This window comes from Cyprinodon tularosa, unplaced genomic scaffold (assembly GCF_016077235.1).
Source record: "Cyprinodon tularosa strain WSP-4 unplaced genomic scaffold, ASM1607723v1 ctg665, whole genome shotgun sequence".
NCBI lineage: Eukaryota > Metazoa > Chordata > Actinopteri > Cyprinodontiformes > Cyprinodontidae > Cyprinodon > Cyprinodon tularosa.
Window position 1 is genome coordinate 131,004 of NW_024039413.1, and position 20,583 is coordinate 151,586.

The 20,583-nt window shown below is 43.2% G+C and overlaps 4 protein-coding genes and 1 long non-coding RNA gene across 5 annotated transcripts; all 5 read right to left on the reverse strand.

The window, feature by feature from the left end:
- Positions 1–1,627: 1,627 nt before the first annotated feature.
- On the reverse strand, positions 1,628–2,051 carry LOC119771326. Its single transcript, XR_005279137.1, has 3 exons — positions 2,004–2,051; positions 1,780–1,898; positions 1,628–1,687 (listed from the first exon to the last, which is right to left on the reverse strand). It is a non-coding gene; the product is annotated as an uncharacterized LOC119771326 (long non-coding RNA).
- A 2,930-nt stretch (positions 2,052–4,981) lies between these two features.
- On the reverse strand, positions 4,982–8,993 carry LOC119771327. The gene is made up of 6 exons (XM_038267196.1): positions 8,661–8,993; positions 6,428–6,550; positions 6,087–6,359; positions 5,311–5,989; positions 5,045–5,192; positions 4,982–4,988 (listed from the first exon to the last, which is right to left on the reverse strand). The coding sequence occupies exons 1-6, from the start codon at positions 8,700–8,702 to the stop codon at positions 4,982–4,984; spliced, it is 1,272 nt and encodes a 423-aa protein (XP_038123124.1). The 5' UTR covers positions 8,703–8,993.
- Positions 8,994–12,736: 3,743 nt separating this feature from the next.
- On the reverse strand, positions 12,737–13,466 carry LOC119771320 (histone H1-like). The gene has a single exon (XM_038267190.1). It carries the CDS (start codon positions 13,405–13,407, stop codon positions 12,790–12,792), a length of 618 nt encoding a protein of 205 aa, XP_038123118.1. The 5' UTR covers positions 13,408–13,466; the 3' UTR covers positions 12,737–12,789.
- A 3,612-nt stretch (positions 13,467–17,078) lies between these two features.
- On the reverse strand, positions 17,079–17,594 carry LOC119771321 (histone H2B-like). The gene has a single exon (XM_038267192.1). It carries the CDS (start codon positions 17,550–17,552, stop codon positions 17,178–17,180), a length of 375 nt encoding a protein of 124 aa, XP_038123120.1. The 5' UTR covers positions 17,553–17,594; the 3' UTR covers positions 17,079–17,177.
- A 1,178-nt stretch (positions 17,595–18,772) lies between these two features.
- On the reverse strand, positions 18,773–19,198 carry LOC119771322 (histone H4). Its single transcript, XM_038267193.1, has one exon. The coding sequence runs from the start codon at positions 19,085–19,087 to the stop codon at positions 18,776–18,778; it is 312 nt and encodes a 103-aa protein (XP_038123121.1). The 5' UTR covers positions 19,088–19,198; the 3' UTR covers positions 18,773–18,775.
- Between the last annotated feature and the right edge of the window lie 1,385 nt (positions 19,199–20,583).

The window sequence follows — 20,583 nt, forward strand, 5'->3', positions numbered from 1 at the left end:
ATGTTCCTGTACACTATGACAGCTACCTGGTTGTGGCGTTCCATGTATGCACTTCCTGCCTGCATTTTACACCCCGCTGTTATGTGCTGTATTGTTTCAGGGGCACTGAAACACTGTCCACAATTCACAGATTTTTCATCCTGGACCACTGTCCAGGATGAAACAACTAAGATCCAGGAGTACATCAGAAAGATGGCCCCCAAAGACAAATGGCTGGGTGAGCACCTCAGGCAGGAGAAAACCGAAAGTGAGGACAAGAAAGAGGAAGGAGAACCATCATGGAGGGACAAGCCGCTGCACGGCGTATACCACAGACAAATAGAAGAAGTGGCTGACATCAAAAAATCCTACCAGTGGCTGGAAAAGGCTGGACTGAAGGACAGCACAGAGGCACTAATCATGGCAGCACAAGAACAGGCACTCAGTACAAGATCAATAGAGGCCAGGGTCTACCACACCAGGCAGGACCCCCGATGCAGACTGTGCAAAGATGCCCCTGAAACAATACAGCACATATATATATATATATATATATATATATATATATATATATATATATATATATATATATATATATATATATATATATATATACATATATATATATATAGATTTTTAGTTTAATATGAAAAAAATGAAAATTCTGACTTTGATCTCAGAATTCTGACTTTTTCTAAGAATGCTGACTTGAATCTCAGAATTTCACTGCATGAAAAGTGAGATTTTCGTCCCCGTAAACTCCCGTAAACTCCCGCAGATCTGCCTGATTTTCGTCAGTTTCCGACAATTTGCAACCCGTGCTTGTCCGCGTTTGTCGTGCCACAAATTGTCGGAAACGGACAGTGACGTAGGTGGAGAGCGATCAGCTGTACTAATGGCCCTAATTAGCATATGAATGCAGCAAACCCGCGCGGCTGGCCAGGTCTGGCTTGAATAACCTTCTCAGTATTGGCTGAAACCACTATTCTCAAACAAATGAAATCGCTCGTGATTGGCAGCAAAACCACACGTGGCCACGCCAGGCTTTAATTTTCTTACTGAGTATTGGACGGAACCACTTCTTTTTAAACAAGTGAAGTCACTCGTGATTGGTTGGCATATATATATTTACATATATATATTTATTCAGATATATATATTTATTCATTCATATATATATATATTCATATATTTATTCATTCATATATTTATTCATTCATATGCTGTGTATTTATGTTATCCTACACTACTACACAATTATTATGCTACCATCAAGGACATGAATGAATTTATACAGGAAATGAAGATTTGCCAGGAAGCTGTTTATGCAAAGAAAGAGCTTTATTAAAACACACACAACTATATACAACGCGTATCCAAACACATGCGTATCTAAAAATTACAACTCCGTGAACGGTCCGTTTGCTTCCTCGGGGTTGGAGGTAACAGGCAGCATTCCCTCCGAGGCAGGTCCGATGTGCAGACGCCTACTGTGCGTGGCCTTGTACTTCGACATCGCTTCTAACCGGGACTGCAGCTTAACACAGAGTTCAGTGAGATCCGGCCTACGAAATGGCGACGACCGTACAATCCATCCAGAGACACCGCCGACGACGCCATCTTCTTCGTCGGACACGAGGTCGACGGTGGCGGACTTACAGAGTTCCACTTCCTCATCTGCCAGCACACTCTGCCTCGCCTTCAGCAGCTGAAAAAAAAAAAACATGAATCAGCGCACTGCATATGGACACAACACATCTATCAATGCACCCGAAAAATAGTCACCAAATAAAGTCTTACCCTCTTTCGTCTGGCCCGGCTCCGAGCAGATAACCTGGCGGCCTCCGCACGCAGCGTGCTGGCTAGCAGCGTGTATCTGAAGCTCCTGCATACCGTCTCATAATACGTCTTACAGGCAGCTGGAAAACAATTAAATGAGAGTGGTATGAATAAAAAAAAAAAAAAAAAATAAAACGCAAGTTACAGTAACAAGGAAGGAGAAAACATTAAAACAAGTCACTTACACACAATGTCGTCTTTATCAACATCGTGCAAATCCGAGCAAATAGGAGGTCACCGCCTCATTGTGAGGCGACTGTAGTCTGTGGAAAAAAAAAAGTAAAGCTATGATCGGTATCCATCCGTATCCATGTCCTTTTACCGCAGAATGAAAGCATATTCTTTAAACCTTACCCCTGCCGGTTCATAGCGCCTGCAATTAGTCTCCGAGTTGTTAAGACGGCATAATGCTTCCTGTGAATCACAAAAAATACACTTTAGTAAAGCTTTAGGCTAGGCTGCTTTTAGCTTACCTAGCTAGGCTAGGCTGTCTTTAGCTTGCCTAGCTAAGCTAGGCTGCTTTTAGCATAGCTACCAGTAATCATATATTTACCGCTAGCGTGGCGTTGTGCACCCGTCTTCTCTTCCTCGAGTCCCGCAAAGTTGCTCGACTGCAGATAGGGTGGCCAGATGTCCGGCTTTAGGGCGGACAGTCCGGATTTTCATTGCACTGTCCGGCGTCCGGCGCTGCACCCAGCCGGACGTGTATTTGTCCTCCTTTACCCCCAGATTCCACATACTCCGTCAGCGCTCCGCCCCGCTCACGTACGGAGTACTTGTCTGTCTTCTTCTTCTTCTTCTTGTCGAGTTTTATGGCGGTTGGCAACAAACTGTTAGTAGCATTACCGCCACTTACTGGTATGGAGTGTGGTTCGTGATGGTTTAAATATTGATCCTGATACATTCTACCCTAACTTCTTCTAAACATACATTCACACATTCACACTTAAAAATATAAACATATTTGTGCACAGCTTTGTATATCATTCCTTCACTCACAAACACACTTACTATAATTAAATTCTATGGAATAATTTCGTTTTCTTTAGAAATCGAATAATTATTTGTATGTGTTTACTCCCTAAATTTTTCCTCAGTATATCTAATAAATTAACCTTCTCCTTAATGTCTTCAAACTCTCTTCTCATATATCTTCTCTCTTTTTCATATTTATGACATTCTAATATAACATGTTCTATGGTTTCATATTTATCACAGAAATCACATTTGCCCGTTTTATGTTTTTGTATTTTAAAAAGTGTATGATTAAATATTATTAAATAAATTATTAATTAAATCTTAACCTTGTTATCACTCTTTCATCCTTTCTATTTCTTCTTCCATTTCTTCTTTCTCCTACCATCTTCTGAATTTTATAAAACCATCTTCCTGTTTTATCTTCATCCCACCTTTTTTGCCAAATTTCCATAAGTTTCTCTTTAATAATACTCTTTCCTTCTGATTTACTTATTTTAACTATAAAACTAATAGAATGTTTAATTGCCCTTTTTGCCATTTTATCTGCCCTCTCGTTTCCTTCCACCCCAATATGTGCTGGAACCAGTGTTGGGCACGTTACTTTGAAAAAGTAATTAGTTATAGTTACTAGTTACTTCTCCCAAAAAGTAACTGAGTTACTAACTGAGTTACTCCACAATAAAAGTAACTAGTTACTAGTAAAAGTAACTATTGCGTTACTTTTGAGTTTCTCGCCCCCGTAAACCTCACCACCCAGCCCCCACCTTCTCGCCGTGTGTTTCCAAAGCCAGCTGAATAGAGCGGACGACAAAGACAAGAACTTGCAGAGAGTTTAGCATTTATTGCAACTCAACGTAAATGACATCAGGGGGGAACGCCATGTGAAGTTTTATAACAGGACATTCAGATCTGGTGAGTATATGAAATTAATAACTGGGGATGTCTAATTCTGAAATCCTGTGTGTTTGGGTTGTTATAGATACTGCAACATCTATCTATCTATCTATCTATCTATCTATCTATCTATCTATCTATCTATCTATCTATCTATCTATCTATCTATCTATCTATCTATCTATCTATCTATCTAGATGTATACTCTGTGTGTGACATAAAATATGGATCTCCATCCCTGCCACAAAGGCCATCAAATAATGTTTAAAATAAAAAAAAACAGTAGGTTGAGAAGGCAGAGTATCCATCCATCCATCCATCCATCCATCCATCCATCCATCCATCCATCCATTCATCCATCCATCCAACCATCCATCCAGATTTCTCCCTTTCTCCATATAGGCTATCATTTCTGGCTGTTGTCAGGTTCATTTGATCGTTCACGCTCTCCATAGTTCTCCTGTGGCGCGAGCACAGGGCGACTGTTGCGCGCCTTTAGCGAGCATGCTCGTTTCCTGTCGCTTGCGCGGTGACTCTTGCCGCCTGCGCTGTGTGGAGATGCAGAGGAAACCGTTATGTGATGGGGAAACGCAGCTCTACGTAACACCGGTATTTCCATGTGGAAAACGCTGTTTTGCTGCTGGAGTCATCCTCACTCTCCATCTCTCTGTGTGTGCTGTACGTTAACACCCGCCAGCAGAAACACCCACCTATTCAACTGACAGACGGAATCTCACTATTCATCAGCCATTCTCATCCTCCCCTCTCAGGACAAGGCGCGCACCTCTGGATGACCTAAAATAAATCTTTAATATCTCTTAAACAAAAGTAGCACAAACAATATTTTTTTCTGCACAAATCTGCACTAACGTTGCACTAACCATTCAGTCTATTTGCAGAGTTTTTTGACGTGGGTGGGGTGTCAGCTTCACGCAGCTGCGCACGAGTCCTATCATGAAAAAAGGTTCATTGTGCGACCTGAGTAACGCGCAGTAACGGGGTGCCTGCAATGGTAACTGCGTTATAGTTACAGTCAAAGTAATTAGTTAGATTACTCGTTACTAAAACAAGGTAACGGCGTTAGTAACGCCGTTACTTTCAACGCCGTTAGTCCCATCACTGACTGGAACCCACACAAATGTAACTATCAGCCCCATGTTTCGTATTCTGAACAGTGTATGATTTATTTCTAATAAAATGTCCATCCTACTATCTGTATTACTTGTCTGTCATGTAAATCAATGAGAGCTGTTCCACATCCTCCGCTCGTCACCGCCCACGTACGTCTTTGTCACGCTCTACAGGCACAGATGGACAGACAGAGCAGTTGGCACAGTTAGGAGGTTTATTTTACTCTTGGTCAGACAGGCAAGGGTCAGATCCGTGAAACCAGTCAGAGTTTGGGGGCAATCCTTGAATCTGTGGTCGGGCAGGCAGGAGGTCGTCACCAGGGGGTCCAAGATAACAAGCGAGGATGAGGGTCCAGATAATCAGACGAGACACTGGGGGAAGAAAACAGGCAGGTTTAGGAGAGGGAACAAACTTGGCTTAGTCAAACTAGACTTGAGCAGACAGATGGCCTGAGAGTGTTTACCACTAGGGGTTAGACAACAATCTGACGGCGAGCAGGTGGAGGCTCCGTCCTTATATTGAGTCCACTGCTGATTAGGGAATGACCTGCAGGTGTGAGGGTCACAGCAGCTGATGTGACAGGTCCTCTCCTCCAAGGCGCCCGGTGGCGTCTTGTCCTCTTGTGGAAGTCCCGGATGAGCTGAGGATCTAAGATGGCAGAACGTGGTTCCCAGCTGCGTTCCTCCGGGCCGTAACCCTCCCAGTCTACCAAGTATTGGAAACCACGTCCACGGCGGCGAACATCCAGCAGCCGCCGCACTGTGTATGCAGGGGCATCATCAATGATCCTGGGGGGTGGGGGTTGCGGAACAGGAGGAGACAAGGGACTGGACAGGACAGGTTTCACTTGGGAAACATGAAAGGATGGGTGGATCCTCATTGTCCTGGGGAGGTTAAGGCGAACAGTAACAGGGTTTATGATTCGGTCAATAGTGAAGGGTCCAACAAACCTGGGCGAGAGTTTCTTCGAAGTGTCTTTCAGTGGCAAGTTCCTGGTGGACAACCAGACCTCCTGTCCAGGTTGATAGTTGGGGGCTGGGTGTCTGTGACGGTCGGCGAGACGGCGGTTTCTTTCTGCAGTTCTGGAGAGTGCTGCTCGAGTTCTTCGCCAAACCCTGTGACACCTTCGAAGGTGATGCTGAACTGAAGGGACAGCGAGTTCCCGCTCCTGAGAGGGAAAAAAGAGGGGGTTGATAACCCAGTGAAGCTTCAAACGGGGACATACCTGTAGCTGAGCTGGTAAGTGAATTGTGGGCATATTCTACCCATGGTAAGTATTGGGACCAGGAAGTTGGTTTGTCCAAGATGATACAACGGAGGGCAGCTTCAAGGTCTTGGTTCACCCTTTCCGTCTGACCATTGGTTTGAGGGTGGAAACCAGAAGACAGGCTAACTGTGGCTCCTAGAGCCTGGCAGAAGGCTCGCCACACCCTGGAGGTGAATTGTGGTCCTCGGTCCGAAACTACGTCTAGAGGGATGCCATGGAGCCGGACCACATGGAGAACAAGGAGGTCGGCAGTCTCTGCAGCAGTGGGCAGCTTGGGAAGGGGGACAAAATGTGCAGCCTTAGAGAAGCGATCTACTATGGTTAGAATGACTGCATTACCTTGGGAGAGAGGGAGACCAGTAACAAAGTCCAATGAGATGTGGGACCAGGGTCTGCTTGGGGTTGGAAGCGGCTGAAGGTAACCGGAGGGTGGCTGGTTGCTGGACTTCCCACGATTACAGACTGTACAGGAAGAGACAAATTTACTGGTGTCCTGAACCATTGACGGCCACCAAAAGTGCCTCTTTAAGAGGGAGATGGTTCTTTGTACCCCAGGGTGGCAGGCAAACTTGGAGGAGTGGGACCATTGCAAAACCTCAGACCTAACCCCTTCGGGAACAAACAGGCGGTCAGTGGGACAGTTGCTGGGAGTGGGCTGTTCTTGTTGGGCCTGTCTCACTAACTGTTCGATCTCCCAGGAGAGGTTAGCCACCACAATAGAGGTTGGCAGAATGGTCTCAGGTTCCTCTTTGGGTAAATTGGGGTCGAACTGACGAGACAATGCATCAGGTTTGGCGTTTTTGGAGCCTGGTCTGTAGGTTAGAATAAAGTTGAAGCGGGAGAAAAACAAGGACCAACGGGCATGACGGGGTGTTAACCTTTTAGCAGTCTGTATATAAGACAGATTCTTGTGGTCTGTCCAGACTAAAAAAGGTTGGGAGGAACCCTCCAGCCAATGGCGCCATTCCTCCAGGGCCAGTTTAACAGCTAACAGCTCACGGTCTCCCACACTGTAATTTTGTTCGGCCTCTGTTAATCGCCTTGAAAAGAAAGCACAGGGCAACAACTGTTTTGCAGGATTGCCATACTGGGACAGAACTGCTCCCACCCCAGTCTCAGAAGCATCCACCTCCACTACAAACTGTTTACAAGGATCTGGTTGGATAAGAACTGGTGGGGAGGCGAACAACTGTTTTAATGCATTGAAAGCAGCAGCTGCTTCTGGTGACCACACAAATGGTTGATTGGTGGATGTGAGTTTGGTCAGTGGTTGGACCACTAGACTGTAGTCCTTGATAAACTTACGGTAAAAATTGGCAAAACCCAGGAAACGCTGGAGATGTTTACGGGTCTTGGGTTCTGGCCACTCCACCACTGCTTTTGTCTTAGCTGGGTCTGATCTAATCTGTCCCTCTCCAATAATAAAACCCAGGAAATGCACGGTTGAACAATGAAAGTCACATTTCTCTGCCTTGACAAATAGTTTGTTCTCCAGCAGTCGTTGGAGAACTTGCCTAACATGACTGACATGCTCCTCCTTGGTCTTGGAGAAGATTAATATGTCGTCTAGGTAGACAAACACAAAATGGTTCAGGAAGTCCCTGAGGACGTCATTCACTAGAGCCTGAAAAACTGCTGGGGCATTAGTTAGACCAAACGGCATCACCAAATAATCAAAATGGCCTACAGGAGTCTTAAAAGCAGTTTTCCATTCATCCCCATCACGGATGCGCACCAAATAATATGCATTACGCAAATCTAGTTTAGAAAAGATAGTTGCACCGTGAAGCAGTTCAAATGCTGAAGACATGAGGGGTAACGGATACTTGTTTTTAATGGTAATTTCATTCAGGGCCCGATAATCAATACAAGGACGTAAGGTACCATCCTTTTTGCCTACAAAGAAGAACCCTGCCCCTAAAGGGGATGAAGAGCGGCGAATAAGACCAGCCGCCAGGGAATCATTTATGTAACTCTCCAGAGCCCCTAGTTCCTGTTTAGAGAGATGGTACAGGCGACTGGAAGGGAGTGGGGCATCTGGGAGAAGGTCAATGGAGCAATCATATGGTCTATGTGGGGGCAGTGTCTGGGCTTGGGTCTTACTAAAAACATCTGCTAGATTGTGATATTCAGAAGGAACCTGTGACAAATCCGGGGTTTCTACAACCTCGTCTTTGGTGTCAGAGTTGGGTAGGGCAGAGCGAAGGCAATTGCCTGAACAAAACGAACTCCAACTAACTATCCTCCCCATAGACCAATCTATATGAGGGTTATGGAGAACCAGCCAGGGGTGTCCCAACACAATACTAAAACTGGAGTTGGGAATAATCTTAAATTGGATTAACTCCCTGTGATTACCCGAGGTTACTGTCAAAACTGGGACTGTTTGGTGGGAAACACAAAACAATAGTTTGCCATTTAAACCTTTTGCTGACAATGGCGGACTAACAGGTTCAATGGGAATATTCAGCCGCTTTGCCAATTCAGCATCAATAAAACTGTCTTCTGCCCCAGAGTCTATCAAGGCAGCTAGAGAATGGGAAGAGGAGTCAAGACACAGTTTAACTTTTACCTGAAGACGATTAGAAGATTGGGGGAACTCATTATTGCTCATTAGACTCCCCACTTCTAATGAGCGCTGTCTTTTGGCCGCTGAGGACAGCTGGTTACTCTGTGGCCAGGCTTGCCACAATAGAAACAGTCTCCAGATTGGAGTCGCCTCAGTCTTTCTGCAGCTGACAGACGTGTGCCTCCAATCTGCATTGGTTCTCCACCAGAAGGCTCAGGGGTAGGCGGCAGTTCTGGGGAAGTGACAGAGGGGGCGCTGTGGGCCCCAATGACTGGTTGGACAGACCGAGAAACAGGAAGTCGCCCGCTCCGTTCTCTGCGTCGCTCACGCTGCCTGTTGTCTAGTCGGATTGACAGGGTGATTAGAGAGTTAAGATCGGCTGCTTCTTCCTTGAGGGAGAGTTCATCCTTTAAGGCTTCATTTAGGGCATTATAATATACTCCTCTAAGAGATCTGTTGTTCCATCCGGACTCGGCTGCCACGGTGCGGAAATCCACAGAAAACTCTGCAGCACTTCGGGGACCTTGGCGGAGCTTTAATAGGCGCCTAGATGCATCTCCAGCATGGTCAGGATGATCAAACACTCGGCTTAATTCGGAGGAGAACTGAGCAAAGGTGAGAGATGTTAGAGGGTTGGAGGAAGAGAAAGCAAGCGCCCATGCTAGAGCCTGTTCCCGCAGCAAACCCATAACATAATATATTCTTGAAAGGTCAGAAGCAAAAGCCGAGGGTTGCTGGCTGAAGACCACCTGGCACTGTAGCAGGAAGCCTCGGCATTTGGAGAGCTCACCAGAAAAAGGAGGTGGATCAGGAACATACGCTCCGCTGTGGTTCACAGATGGGGCTGCGGCTTGGGAAAAAACCGAAGGAGAAGCCGGTTGTGGCTGAGGAACCTCGGATGCTGGAGCCTGGGGGACTAGAGGCGGTTGTGGAGCTGCAACAGAGGTAAGCAAAGATGTGAGGTGTGCTACTTGTGCCGTCAACTGTGCGAGCTCCATGTGAATGGTCTGGCTTGCTGTCTCCAGTCCAGTAAGCCTGTGCTCGCTCTGTCCCAAAGCTCTCCCTTGCCGTGATATGAGATCCCTCAGGGATTGGACTTCTGAGGTGGGGGCAGACAGCTGCTCAGCCGGGTCCATGTTGTCCGTCAGATTGTACTGTCACGCTCTACAGGCACAGATGGACAGACAGAGCAGTTGGCACAGTTAGGAGGTTTATTTTACTCTTGGTCAGACAGGCAAGGGTCAGATCCGTGAAACCAGTCAGAGTTTGGGGGCAATCCTTGAATCGGTGGTCGGGCAGGCAGGAGGTCGTCACCAGGGGGTCCAAGATAACAAGCGAGGATGAGGGTCCAGATAATCAGACGAGACACTGGGGGAAGAAAACAGGCAGGTTTAGGAGAGGGAACAAACTTGGCTTAGTCAAACTAGACTTGAGCAGACAGATGGCCTGAGAGTGTTTACCACTAGGGGTTAGACAACAATCTGACGGCGAGCAGGTGGAGGCTCCGTCCTTATATTGAGTCCACTGCTGATTAGGGAATGACCTGCAGGTGTGAGGGTCACAGCAGCTGATGTGACAGTCTTCTCCGTCCTTCACCGTCAAAATACGGAGCTGAGCTATTTTTTGCTCCCCTCCGGTCCGTCCAGATCAAGACCCGCTATTGCAATCGCACCAAACAGAAAAAAGAATGTAGAGAAGACCCGGTTTGTCAAATTTAATTATAGCAAAAACAGATCGGTATCTAGAAATTAGAGCATAGTTTGTATATATTCCCAAAAACTAAAACAATAAATTTAGATTTTATTTCCCGGCAAAACATTCAATTCGGTTTATCCATTAAAGAAAAAAAAATTTGGAATTTTTAATCAATATTCTAATAATTGTAACAAAGTATTATATCCATAAATGTCGCTATGCAAAATGCTCCCTCTCAATCTCTGCTCTCAAAAATGAACTTTCCCTTTTCAAAAGATGTCTGAGAAAGATGCAGAATTTAAATGCAATTAAATTGTTTGAGTTAATTGAAGAATTTCAGTTGGTAGTCCCCACTGATTAATTTACTTTAACTACTATTATTATTTTATTTATTTTTATTTATTTTATTTTATTTTATACTTTGTTCCAGCCTGTGCATTTAATTTTATTTTTCAAAAGCAGGAGTTGTGATATTTCTTCTTGTATTGAAATATTTGTTATTGACTTGTTATTTGAGATTGTTATTGTTTTCTTATATATTCAATAACAAAAAAAAAAAAAAGTGGAAATCTAAAAAAAAAAATTAACCATTACAGCCAACTGATTCTGATTAAAACTAATTTTTGAAGTAAATTATTTTGTGTATTTTTTTTACATAACATTTGCATACACAGTAATCTAGCGTACTTTAATTAAATAAATCAATTCAAGCTAAAATGTAAGAGTCTATAATTAGGCTATACTGAGCCTGATCTATTTCTACCATCTATTTGGGGGATATTTATTGCCACACTTTGGGCCACTTAATACCAATTTAGCATGCTGACCTATGTCCTTATGGCCACAGTGTACCAATCTTCTGATGGCTACTTCCAACAGGATAATGCGCCATGTTATAAAGTGAATCATCTCAGAATCATTTCTTGAAACTTTTCCACTTAAGTAATTGTGAATTGAGCATATTGACAGACAACATTTTATTTTTTATCTTAAATGCAAATTAAAAAAAAAATAATTACTGCTCTAAATGTATTGCTCTGTCAGCTAAAGATCTGTTTTGGTCTCTATACTTTAATTAAATAAATCAATTCAAGCTAAAATGTAAGAGGCTATACCTGATCTCTTTGTATCAGAGATTTTCTTACCCAGGGTTGCAGGGGGGGGTAAAACCCCCCCTGCAACCCTGGTTTGCATTTGTATAGCTCACAGCATGTTCATTTACATGTTAAAGCCTCCCCTAGAATTCCATGGGGGGGAGGCATGGGGGGAACACTGCCTAAGAAATTCCACGTCAATTTCTGACAATTTACGGGAGTTTTCGTCGAAGCCTGCAAATTGACGTATACTGCCGCTAACCTGAAGTTCCACGACAATCTACAGTGCCGTATATTGACGAAAATCCCACTTTTCATGCAGTGTTTTGGCTTTCAATGTAGATGGGAACCATGAAGGAGGAGATGTGGAGCAAACAGCTTCACTGACAAAGATGAAGTTGTTTGGGAGGAACAGTGACACATTGGTGGAAAATGACAGAATTAGGCGACTTTTTATGTGCCAGAGGGGTTCCTGGTATAATGCTGTTTCATTAATGGAAGAGCAGAAGGTGATTAAAACCAGAGAGCTAGTCTCTAAAACAGACATGGCTACAGCTTTATGCTAACATGTTTGTTAGCTGTCAGAATTCTGTGATAATTCTGGTATTAAAGTCAGAATTCTAAATTTAATATCAGAATTCTGACCCCCCATATTACACTGAAATAAAAATTAAATTTAAACTTTTTTTCAGTGGCCCTAATCCTCTTCTGTATTTATAATAACAATCCCCTGTAGATGTTCCTAAATTTGTAAGTTTTCTTTTTGTGGAAAGCATGAATTTTTTTTGTGCTTTGATTTTTAGAATGACATCATATCCTTGTGTGCAAATTGAGACTGCCTTAAGTTTCAATCTTTGTAGAACATTTCCTTAATTTTTTTTTTTTTTTTTTTGCATAACACAAATATCTTAGTATTACTGTATTATTACTAGTATAATTATTAGTAGTACTCTTGTAATGTGTTGCTTAAACAAAGCTGTATGTTGATTTAGTAGGGTAAAAAGATAATTACTCTGTAGCTACACTTAGTGCAAATAAAAAAATAAAGTTAAACATGAATATCAAAATCTGGATATGGGCTAGATAAACAGATTAAATTGCTGGGAATATGTTATTAAATGGAAAAATAGATAAACTGATTCCATCATATCCTTATAATGACTCAACTTGTAGAAGAAGTGTAATCAGAGCTGTTGTGGGCTCACTATCTGGTTAGGCTCCTGTTGTTCCTGGAGATAAAAGCTGATGTGCATTTAGTGATAAGGCAGAATAAGCTCTTAAAGAACGAGGTGTTGGCTCTTAAAAGAGCCTTTGTGGGGCTGTTGATGTGTGCAGGATGGAGCTCACTTCTTCTTGGCTGCTGCTGCCTTCTTGACTTTAGGCTTGGCTGCCTTCTTAGCGGGAGACTTTTTGGCTGCAGGAGCCTTCTTGGTGACCTTCTTGGGGCTCTTTGCTGCCTTCTTGGGGCTCTTGGCTGCCTTCTTGAGCGCTGCAGGCTTCTTGGCCTTCTTAGGGGACTTGTTGGCGGCTGCAGGCTTCTTAGCTGCTGCCGCTTTCTTGGGCTTCTTGGCCGCTGCGGCGGGCTTCTTAGCGGCGGCAGCGGGCTTCTTGGCTTTAGGAGCGGCTGCTTTCTTAGCGGGCTTCTTGGCCTTGCTCTCCACCTTCTTGCTCATCTTGAAGGAGCCAGAGGCTCCGGTTCCCTTAGTTTGGAGCAGGGTGCCTTTGGTGACCAGGCTTCTGATGGCAATCTTAACGCGGGCTTTGTTCTTATCCACATCGTATCCTCCGGCAGCCAGAGTCTTCTTCAGGGCGGCAGCAGACACGCCGTTCCGCTCCTTAGAGGCGGCCACGGCCTTGACGATCAGCTCGCTGACGCTGGGGCCGCTCTTCTTCGGCTTGGACGCCTTCTTCTTGGCCGCTTTGGCCGGAGTCGCGGCGGGAGCTGGAGCCACTTCTGCCATTTTCTTCTTGTTTCTGTCTGTTTGCTCTTCGACCTCAATCAGATGGTGAATGAGAAATCCTGAGCAGCAGGCTGCTCTTAAACACACCGTGAGAACCGTAGAGACTCAGCCCGCTCTGGGCTCCTCTCTCCAACATGGACGGCTTGTGTTTGTGTTTTCTCGGCAGCATAAAACAGGTGAAAACTCTGTGTTTTCTCGGCTCTACAGGCTGACAGTGGAATGCCTCCATAGCGGACTTGTTTCTCTTCATGTTCAGCTCATGAACATCTCTCAGGCTCTCCGCACTTTGTTACTGGAGCTCCTAAACTGCACCGATTCACAGCGGAACAGGCTGATCATCTCTGGGTTTTTCCTCCTTTCTCCTCCTCTAAACCTTTCATCCACACCAAACACGGTCTGGAGGCTTCCTAACAAGTTCATGGAAAGATTGGGAACAAAAGCAACAATCTGCTGAGCATCATTTAGTCCTAAAATGAAGATATAGTAGCAGCAGCAAACACACTGAAGATGGAGGCTGGTGACGCAGCCACACTTCCTAACAACGTTGATCAAAGTCAACCTTTCTGCTTTAAACTCCTGATAGGAAGAAAACTTCACTTCTAAATGATAGTTGTGCTTGAACTAAACATTGTTGTCTGGATAAAGTTTTCTCAGCGCTTTGTCAGTCTGCGCTTCCTTTACACAGTTAGTCTGAGGCAGATTCATGTGGAGCTAAACCAGTGACAGTTTGCAACCTGTCACTGGTTTACTGCCATAGATTACTGGGATTTTAGCTCAGTTTCTGTGACACATTCAATATCAATAAACATATTTCTATTTAATTAACTTATTTATTCATTTTTTGAATTTTTAACTTCTGTAATAGCCATTCTCTGGGTGACTCCCTGGGATAGAAACAATGGGTTTGAATATTATCACCTGCTTTCACCATGTGGTAACTATCAGAAAGCTCTTACTCATTGTTTAAACATAAATTGGACTGGAGACCAGATGAAGAAAACATGTTTATGGAGGCATCTAAAACTACCAGAATGTCTCCAATGTGGGACAATAGAGGGATTTTCTTTTCTGTTTTCTATTCTAAAAGCATGAATGACTCTGGGCCCTGAGGACCAGCACAGGGGACCGCTCCACTCATTAAATGAAAATGTGATCATTGCTCTAACTATGATTATCTACTAAATGTATCCTAACAGAACTCAGAACATTTCTGCAATTTCTCTAAAGAGTTTTTATTTTTTGTTTATTATTATTATTTTTTTTTTTACATTTTTTAAGAGTAACTCTAAAAAATCATTGTTAATCATATTGGTTTCCAGGTTATTCTCTTATTTTGAATTGCTCATGTTTTAAAACCTCTGAAGAATCGGATATCAAAATTCAGATTTGCTTTTAGGTAGACCGCATGTTCAGGATCATGCATATCTTTATTTCCTACGCTTTGAACGTGTATTACTTGTTTTTTTTTAAAAGTTTTTTTTTTTTTTAAGCATTTCATCCCTTCAATTTTGTATTAACTGCTTTTTCTATATGTATGTAAATTAAAGTTTTGTAAATGCAATGTCCCTTTGCCATCTTTTTATGTAATAGATCCACACAATCAGAACATTCTCTACATCAAGATGTCTGGATGGGCAGAATTATGACTTTTTAAATATATCCTGTTTTTAGATCCAGATGCTTTAACAAACAAACAGCATGGGTGCATTTAAACAGACGCCCCGATGCAGGGTTACTCTGGCAGGCCTTTTTATCATAAAAGCAGCTTTAGCAAACTTACGTTCAAGATATCTTGAATTGGTTTTTGACTAGACATATAAGTTAATGAAGATATCTGTATTTTTATTCTGACTAGTCGAAATAATGCAAGATTTGCTATTCATTTGTCTGGGTTCTCCAGTTTAAGATATCTGCAAAACATTAGTGACGATCTGAAAGGTATATTTCAGATATCAATTGAATTACGACTAGTCATAAATTCAATTTCAGGTATCTCACCTTATGTTCTGACTAGTAATAAATCAGGTTAAAGATATCTTAAATTACCTCGTTATTCAAGACACAAGATCTAAAAACTAGTTGTTTTTCTTTTTTAATCTAGAGACCGACTTTGTATTTAATATATTTTGAATTATCATGTCAAAATCACGTTGCATTTTTGGTGGAAATCTAAAAAGTGCATATGCTATATAAATTAGGCTTAATTAAGTTATACGTTTATGTATTTTTGGAAAATTATAGTATATTAGTAATTATAGTAGTGTAGTAGAGTATATAGTTTTCCTTGTTTGCAAGGTAAGAAAATTCATTCAACAAGCAAGTAAATGAAAATTACTGGATGAAAGGGGAGGAGAATGTATTGTTTTACAATACTGCTGAGCACATAGAGGATGAACTTTATGTTTTTGTACTTTCAATAGTATTTCAGGGTGTACCTCATCTGTCTAGTTTAGTAGAAAGGTTTACATGACCAAAAGCTATTTGAGAAAAACTGTAATTTTGCTATTTAAAAAAAAAAAAAAAAAAAAAAAAAATTAGGCTTAAAAATGTAAAAACAAATGAGTGTGTCATGTTACCAGCCTAGTAGAGCAATTTCACACAGATTTTGATTCGTTGTTCATACAACAGCAGCTCTTTAGGAAAAATATCTGAAATTTGTCCAAAATAAGTATAAGGATTTTAAATGAAAAAGGATGTTCCTCATTTATGTAATATAGTAGCAAGATTTACTATTGGATGTGTTAGAATTGGACACAAGACAAGGGATATGTTGATTTTGTTCTGCAACAGTCTTTGTTTCAGGAACTGGTTGACAGTCCCCAAAAGAGACACCCTCAGTGAGAAGAGGGTGAAGTTATCTTTAAGTGTTATTTTCACTAGTCATAATATAGTTTCAGATATCTTAATTCATCATTAGGATAGTCAAAACGTAGTTTCCCCTAGTTAACATTTTGACAACTTAAAAATGACAGATAGTCAGAAGTTGATTTTTATGATAAAACAGTCTGCCATAGACAGTTCTAGACAGGGGCTAGTGCCCCCATAGACCATGTCCTGGCCCCTGTTCTGAAGACATAATACTCCAATGATATGCACTGGAACAGACATGGTTACAAATTCTGTTTTACTAATTATTCAAAAACAATAAGGTGATAGCTTCCGTGGTATTGAGAAAGGATCCCAGTTTTCATCTGCTAAATGTTTTTTTTAAATAATAAGAATCTATCATTTTTTTTGTTCTAATTCAGATTTTATAGAAAACTAATTTTAAGCTTAAATTAAGTCAAAAATATGTAAACTACCCAAATTCTGTATATTGATCCAATAAGACCTTTATTTTAGTTAAATCTAATCAAACAGAAATTTCACTTTATTCTATTATATTTGAATCCCTATGCCCGTTTCTTATTTCATGCTTTTCTGTGCCCCCATGAAAACATGCTGGCCCCCCAGGTACATGTCTGGTCTAGAACCGCCAGTGCATAGCACACCCTTTGTACCCAAACCCTCACCATTCACTGCAGGCATTAGTCTGACAGACGTTTTCACAACCTGTTTGATACTGATGTCCCCAAGTGAATGTAGGACAGTTTGCCAACAGGAAGTATGATCAGTGCACTTTTGGAAAGCACCAATCACCATTTAGTGTGTGTATTAGTTTAACGGTTAGCAAAGATGAAAACAATAGAGGAAGTAGGATCATAGCTCTCTAGAGGCAGTGGGTGGCTCTTAAAAGAGCCGTTGGGTTGTTGTAATGTTGGTTGCGCAGTTTACTTGGAGCTGGTGTACTTTGTGACAGCCTTGGTGCCCTCAGACACGGCGTGCTTGGCCAGCTCCCCGGGCAGCAGGAGGCGCACGGCGGTCTGGATCTCCCTGGAGGTGATGGTGGAGCGCTTGTTGTAGTGAGCCAGACGAGAAGCCTCTGAGGCGATGCGCTCAAAGATGTCACTAACGAAGGAGTTCATGATGCTCATGGCCTTGGAAGAGATGCCGGTGTCAGGATGGACCTGCTTCAGCACCTTGTACACGTAGATGGCGTAGCTCTCCTTCCTGCTCTTTCTCCTCTTCTTTCCTCCTTTGCCGGCCGTCTTGGTCACGGCTTTCTTGGAGCCCTTCTTGGGCGCAGACTTGGCGGGTTCAGGCATGGTTCCTCACTCTTAGCAGAGAGCAATGATTTGCAGCGAGCCAAACACTCCTCTATAAACACATTGAGTGTAAACTGAGCTGTACCGTTCCCTGGCTGTGATTGGCTGAGCTGCCCACAAGGTTTACCGGAGGAGGCGGAGCTTCACATGGGTTTGAAAATTCCCGCCCGATCTGTTTAGCAGCGACACAAAAGGCGCCACATCCTCAGAGCCCAAAGAAACAAAGAAAAACAGCGTTTAAATGTGTTTATTTGGGGACTGATTGAGTAAAAAAAGAAACATATCTAAATCCATCAGAGGCTTCATTGAGACTAAAACCTGAATGTTGCTCATTTAGGTAGGAGCCATTAAATATAACTCTGGCTCCACATTTCTCCTGGAGTTTAAGGATGTTTTTCCAAGCAGGTTTCTAACAGGAACATTTGGAAATGAGAGCATAGAGAGGATAAATGTTAACAGAGAGCTTTGTCACTACATCCAGATGATCCTAGAGTTAGACCACTGTTACCATGATATGGCTGGAGCCAGTGATGTCTCCAACAGTTCAGCAATCTGCCATCAGACCACTGAACTGTTGGAAAAACTAAATCATGTTCCTCTGCATCAGACCCACACCAAACCAACACTGCAAAACTGCATCATAATTATTTATTGCTCTGATCTTCCATATCAATGCGCACCATGTTTTTTATTCTCCCACAGTTTACATTTGATCACTGCTGCACCTCTAAAAAAGGGAAATACGAAAGGTGTACAAAACGACATACGTAGTCACGTTTAGAAATATGTGAATGATGTAATGAAGTGATAATGTGGCAGTCAATGATTTTTATTTTTATTGGGGCAAAACTTCCAGTCAAAGTGGGCCTGATGATACCATTGCATAAACTAAATTTCTCTGGTCTTACGATGAATCCTGTTAAACTCTCTTGGCCATTTAATACATACATTTTTAAGTATTTCATTTTATTTTTGCCCCTCAAGAAGCAAGCCGTAAAATCATGTAGGTATGGTCAATTTTCCTTTGCATTGTTAATGTTTTAACTACTTTAGTGTTTGTAGCCACTCAGCTCCACGGCAGAGTGCCTAAATTATTACATTCTGGAAATTTATTTTTATTTATCTAATGTTTTATGATTCGTATTTGGAGATTTTGCTCTTGAAGGGAAGCAGATGTGTGGCCCTTAAAAGGGCCGTTGTGTTTGTTGAGCAGGAGTGAGAGTTTAACCTCCAAAGCCGTACAGGGTGCGGCCCTGCCTCTTCAGAGCGTACACCACATCCATGGCGGTGACGGTCTTCCTCTTAGCGTGCTCGGTGTAGGTGACGGCGTCACGGATGACGTTCTCCAGGAAAACCTTGAGCACACCGCGGGTCTCCTCGTAGATCAGACCTGAGATCCGCTTGACTCCACCACGGCGGGCCAGACGGCGGATGGCGGGTTTGGTGATTCCCTGGATGTTATCACGGAGAACTTTACGGTGACGCTTAGCGCCTCCTTTACCGAGTCCTTTACCTCCTTTGCCTCTTCCGCTCATGGTTTCGCTGTTATTCTAACAGAAGTGATAAAGATGGAGGCTTCAGTCGCTCTTATCTTTGTCCTGAGGACGTGCTAGAAGACAGAGGTGGTTCCGTTCTACTTCTCCACCTCTCCATGGTGGTCCTATAGCGCCACCCACCGATCAGAAGATCAAATTATCACCATTCACTGTTATAACTTGGTAGTGATCCGCATCTCGTTGATTCTGCTGCTTTGCTTTCTTACTTGTCGCGCTGTTTGTTTCAGGATTTATCATGATCCTCACATCTGCTGATAATAAACCTTCCAGAAGAACTCTTCCCCTTTCAGGACCTTTCATAGAGCTGTGTGCTCTGAATCCTGCATCTCAATATGGTGCTGAAGCTGCAGCGTCTCTGACAGAAGCAATCCTGCAGAGGATATGAGCCAGAGGTGCTGATGGCACCAAAGGGATTCATCTCACCTTCTCCACCAGTTATTAGAACTGCATCCATCAGGCAAACATTACCACAGTAAAAAAGCCACAAACCAGTTTAAAAAAAGTATAATCATGATATACTATTTCAGGGCCATATTCTATACATCTACATCTAGACATCATCAGGATGGGGATGAATCATAAGTCGCTGCGTTGTAGGTTTTTGTCCACCCGCTCTGTTTAAGGTTGTTTTTTCCCCCCAAACCATCTCAACTCCCATCGCTATGCAGGGAGACAGAATATCTCACCAGGTCAGTCAGGCTGACAATGACCCTTAACCACTGCCGTTTCAGAGGAATGGGCCAGTATCTATGGAGGACAAACTCTGCCATATTGAAAAATAAATACAGAAATAAATAAATGCTCAATAAATAAATAAGCATATCATTAATCTTTAACTTTATTTATTTATTACTGTTTATTATTATTGTCGAACCTCGGCTGCAGGAGGAGCAGTGTGGTTTTCGTCCTGGCCGTGGAACGGTGGACCAGCTCTACACCCTCTGCAGGGTGCTTGAGGGTTCTTGGGAGTTTGCCCAACCAGTCCACATGTGTTTTGTGGACTTGGAGAAGGCATTCGACCGTGTCCCTCGTGCTGCCCTGTGGGGGGTGCTCCAGGAGTATGGAGTGGGGGGCCCTTTATTAGGGGCCATCCGTTCTCTGTACAATCGGAGGAGGAGTCTGGTTCGCATTGCCGGCATTAAGTCGGACCTGTTCCCGGTGCATGTTGGACTCCGACAGGGTTGCCCTCTGTCACCGGTCCTGTTCATAACCTTTATGGACAGGATTTCTAGGTGCAGCCAAGGACCGGAGGGGGTCTGGTTCGGGGACCAGCGGATCTCATCCCTGCTTTTTGCGGATGACGTAGTTCTGCTGGCTCCCTCCTGCCAGGACCTACAGCGTGCGCTGGGGCGGTTCGCAGCCGAGTGTGAAGCGGCCGGGATGAGAATCAGCTCCTCCAAGTCCGAGGCCATGGTTCTCGACCGGAAAAAGGTGGCTTGTCCCCTTCAGGTTGGAGGAGAGTCCCTGCCTCAAGT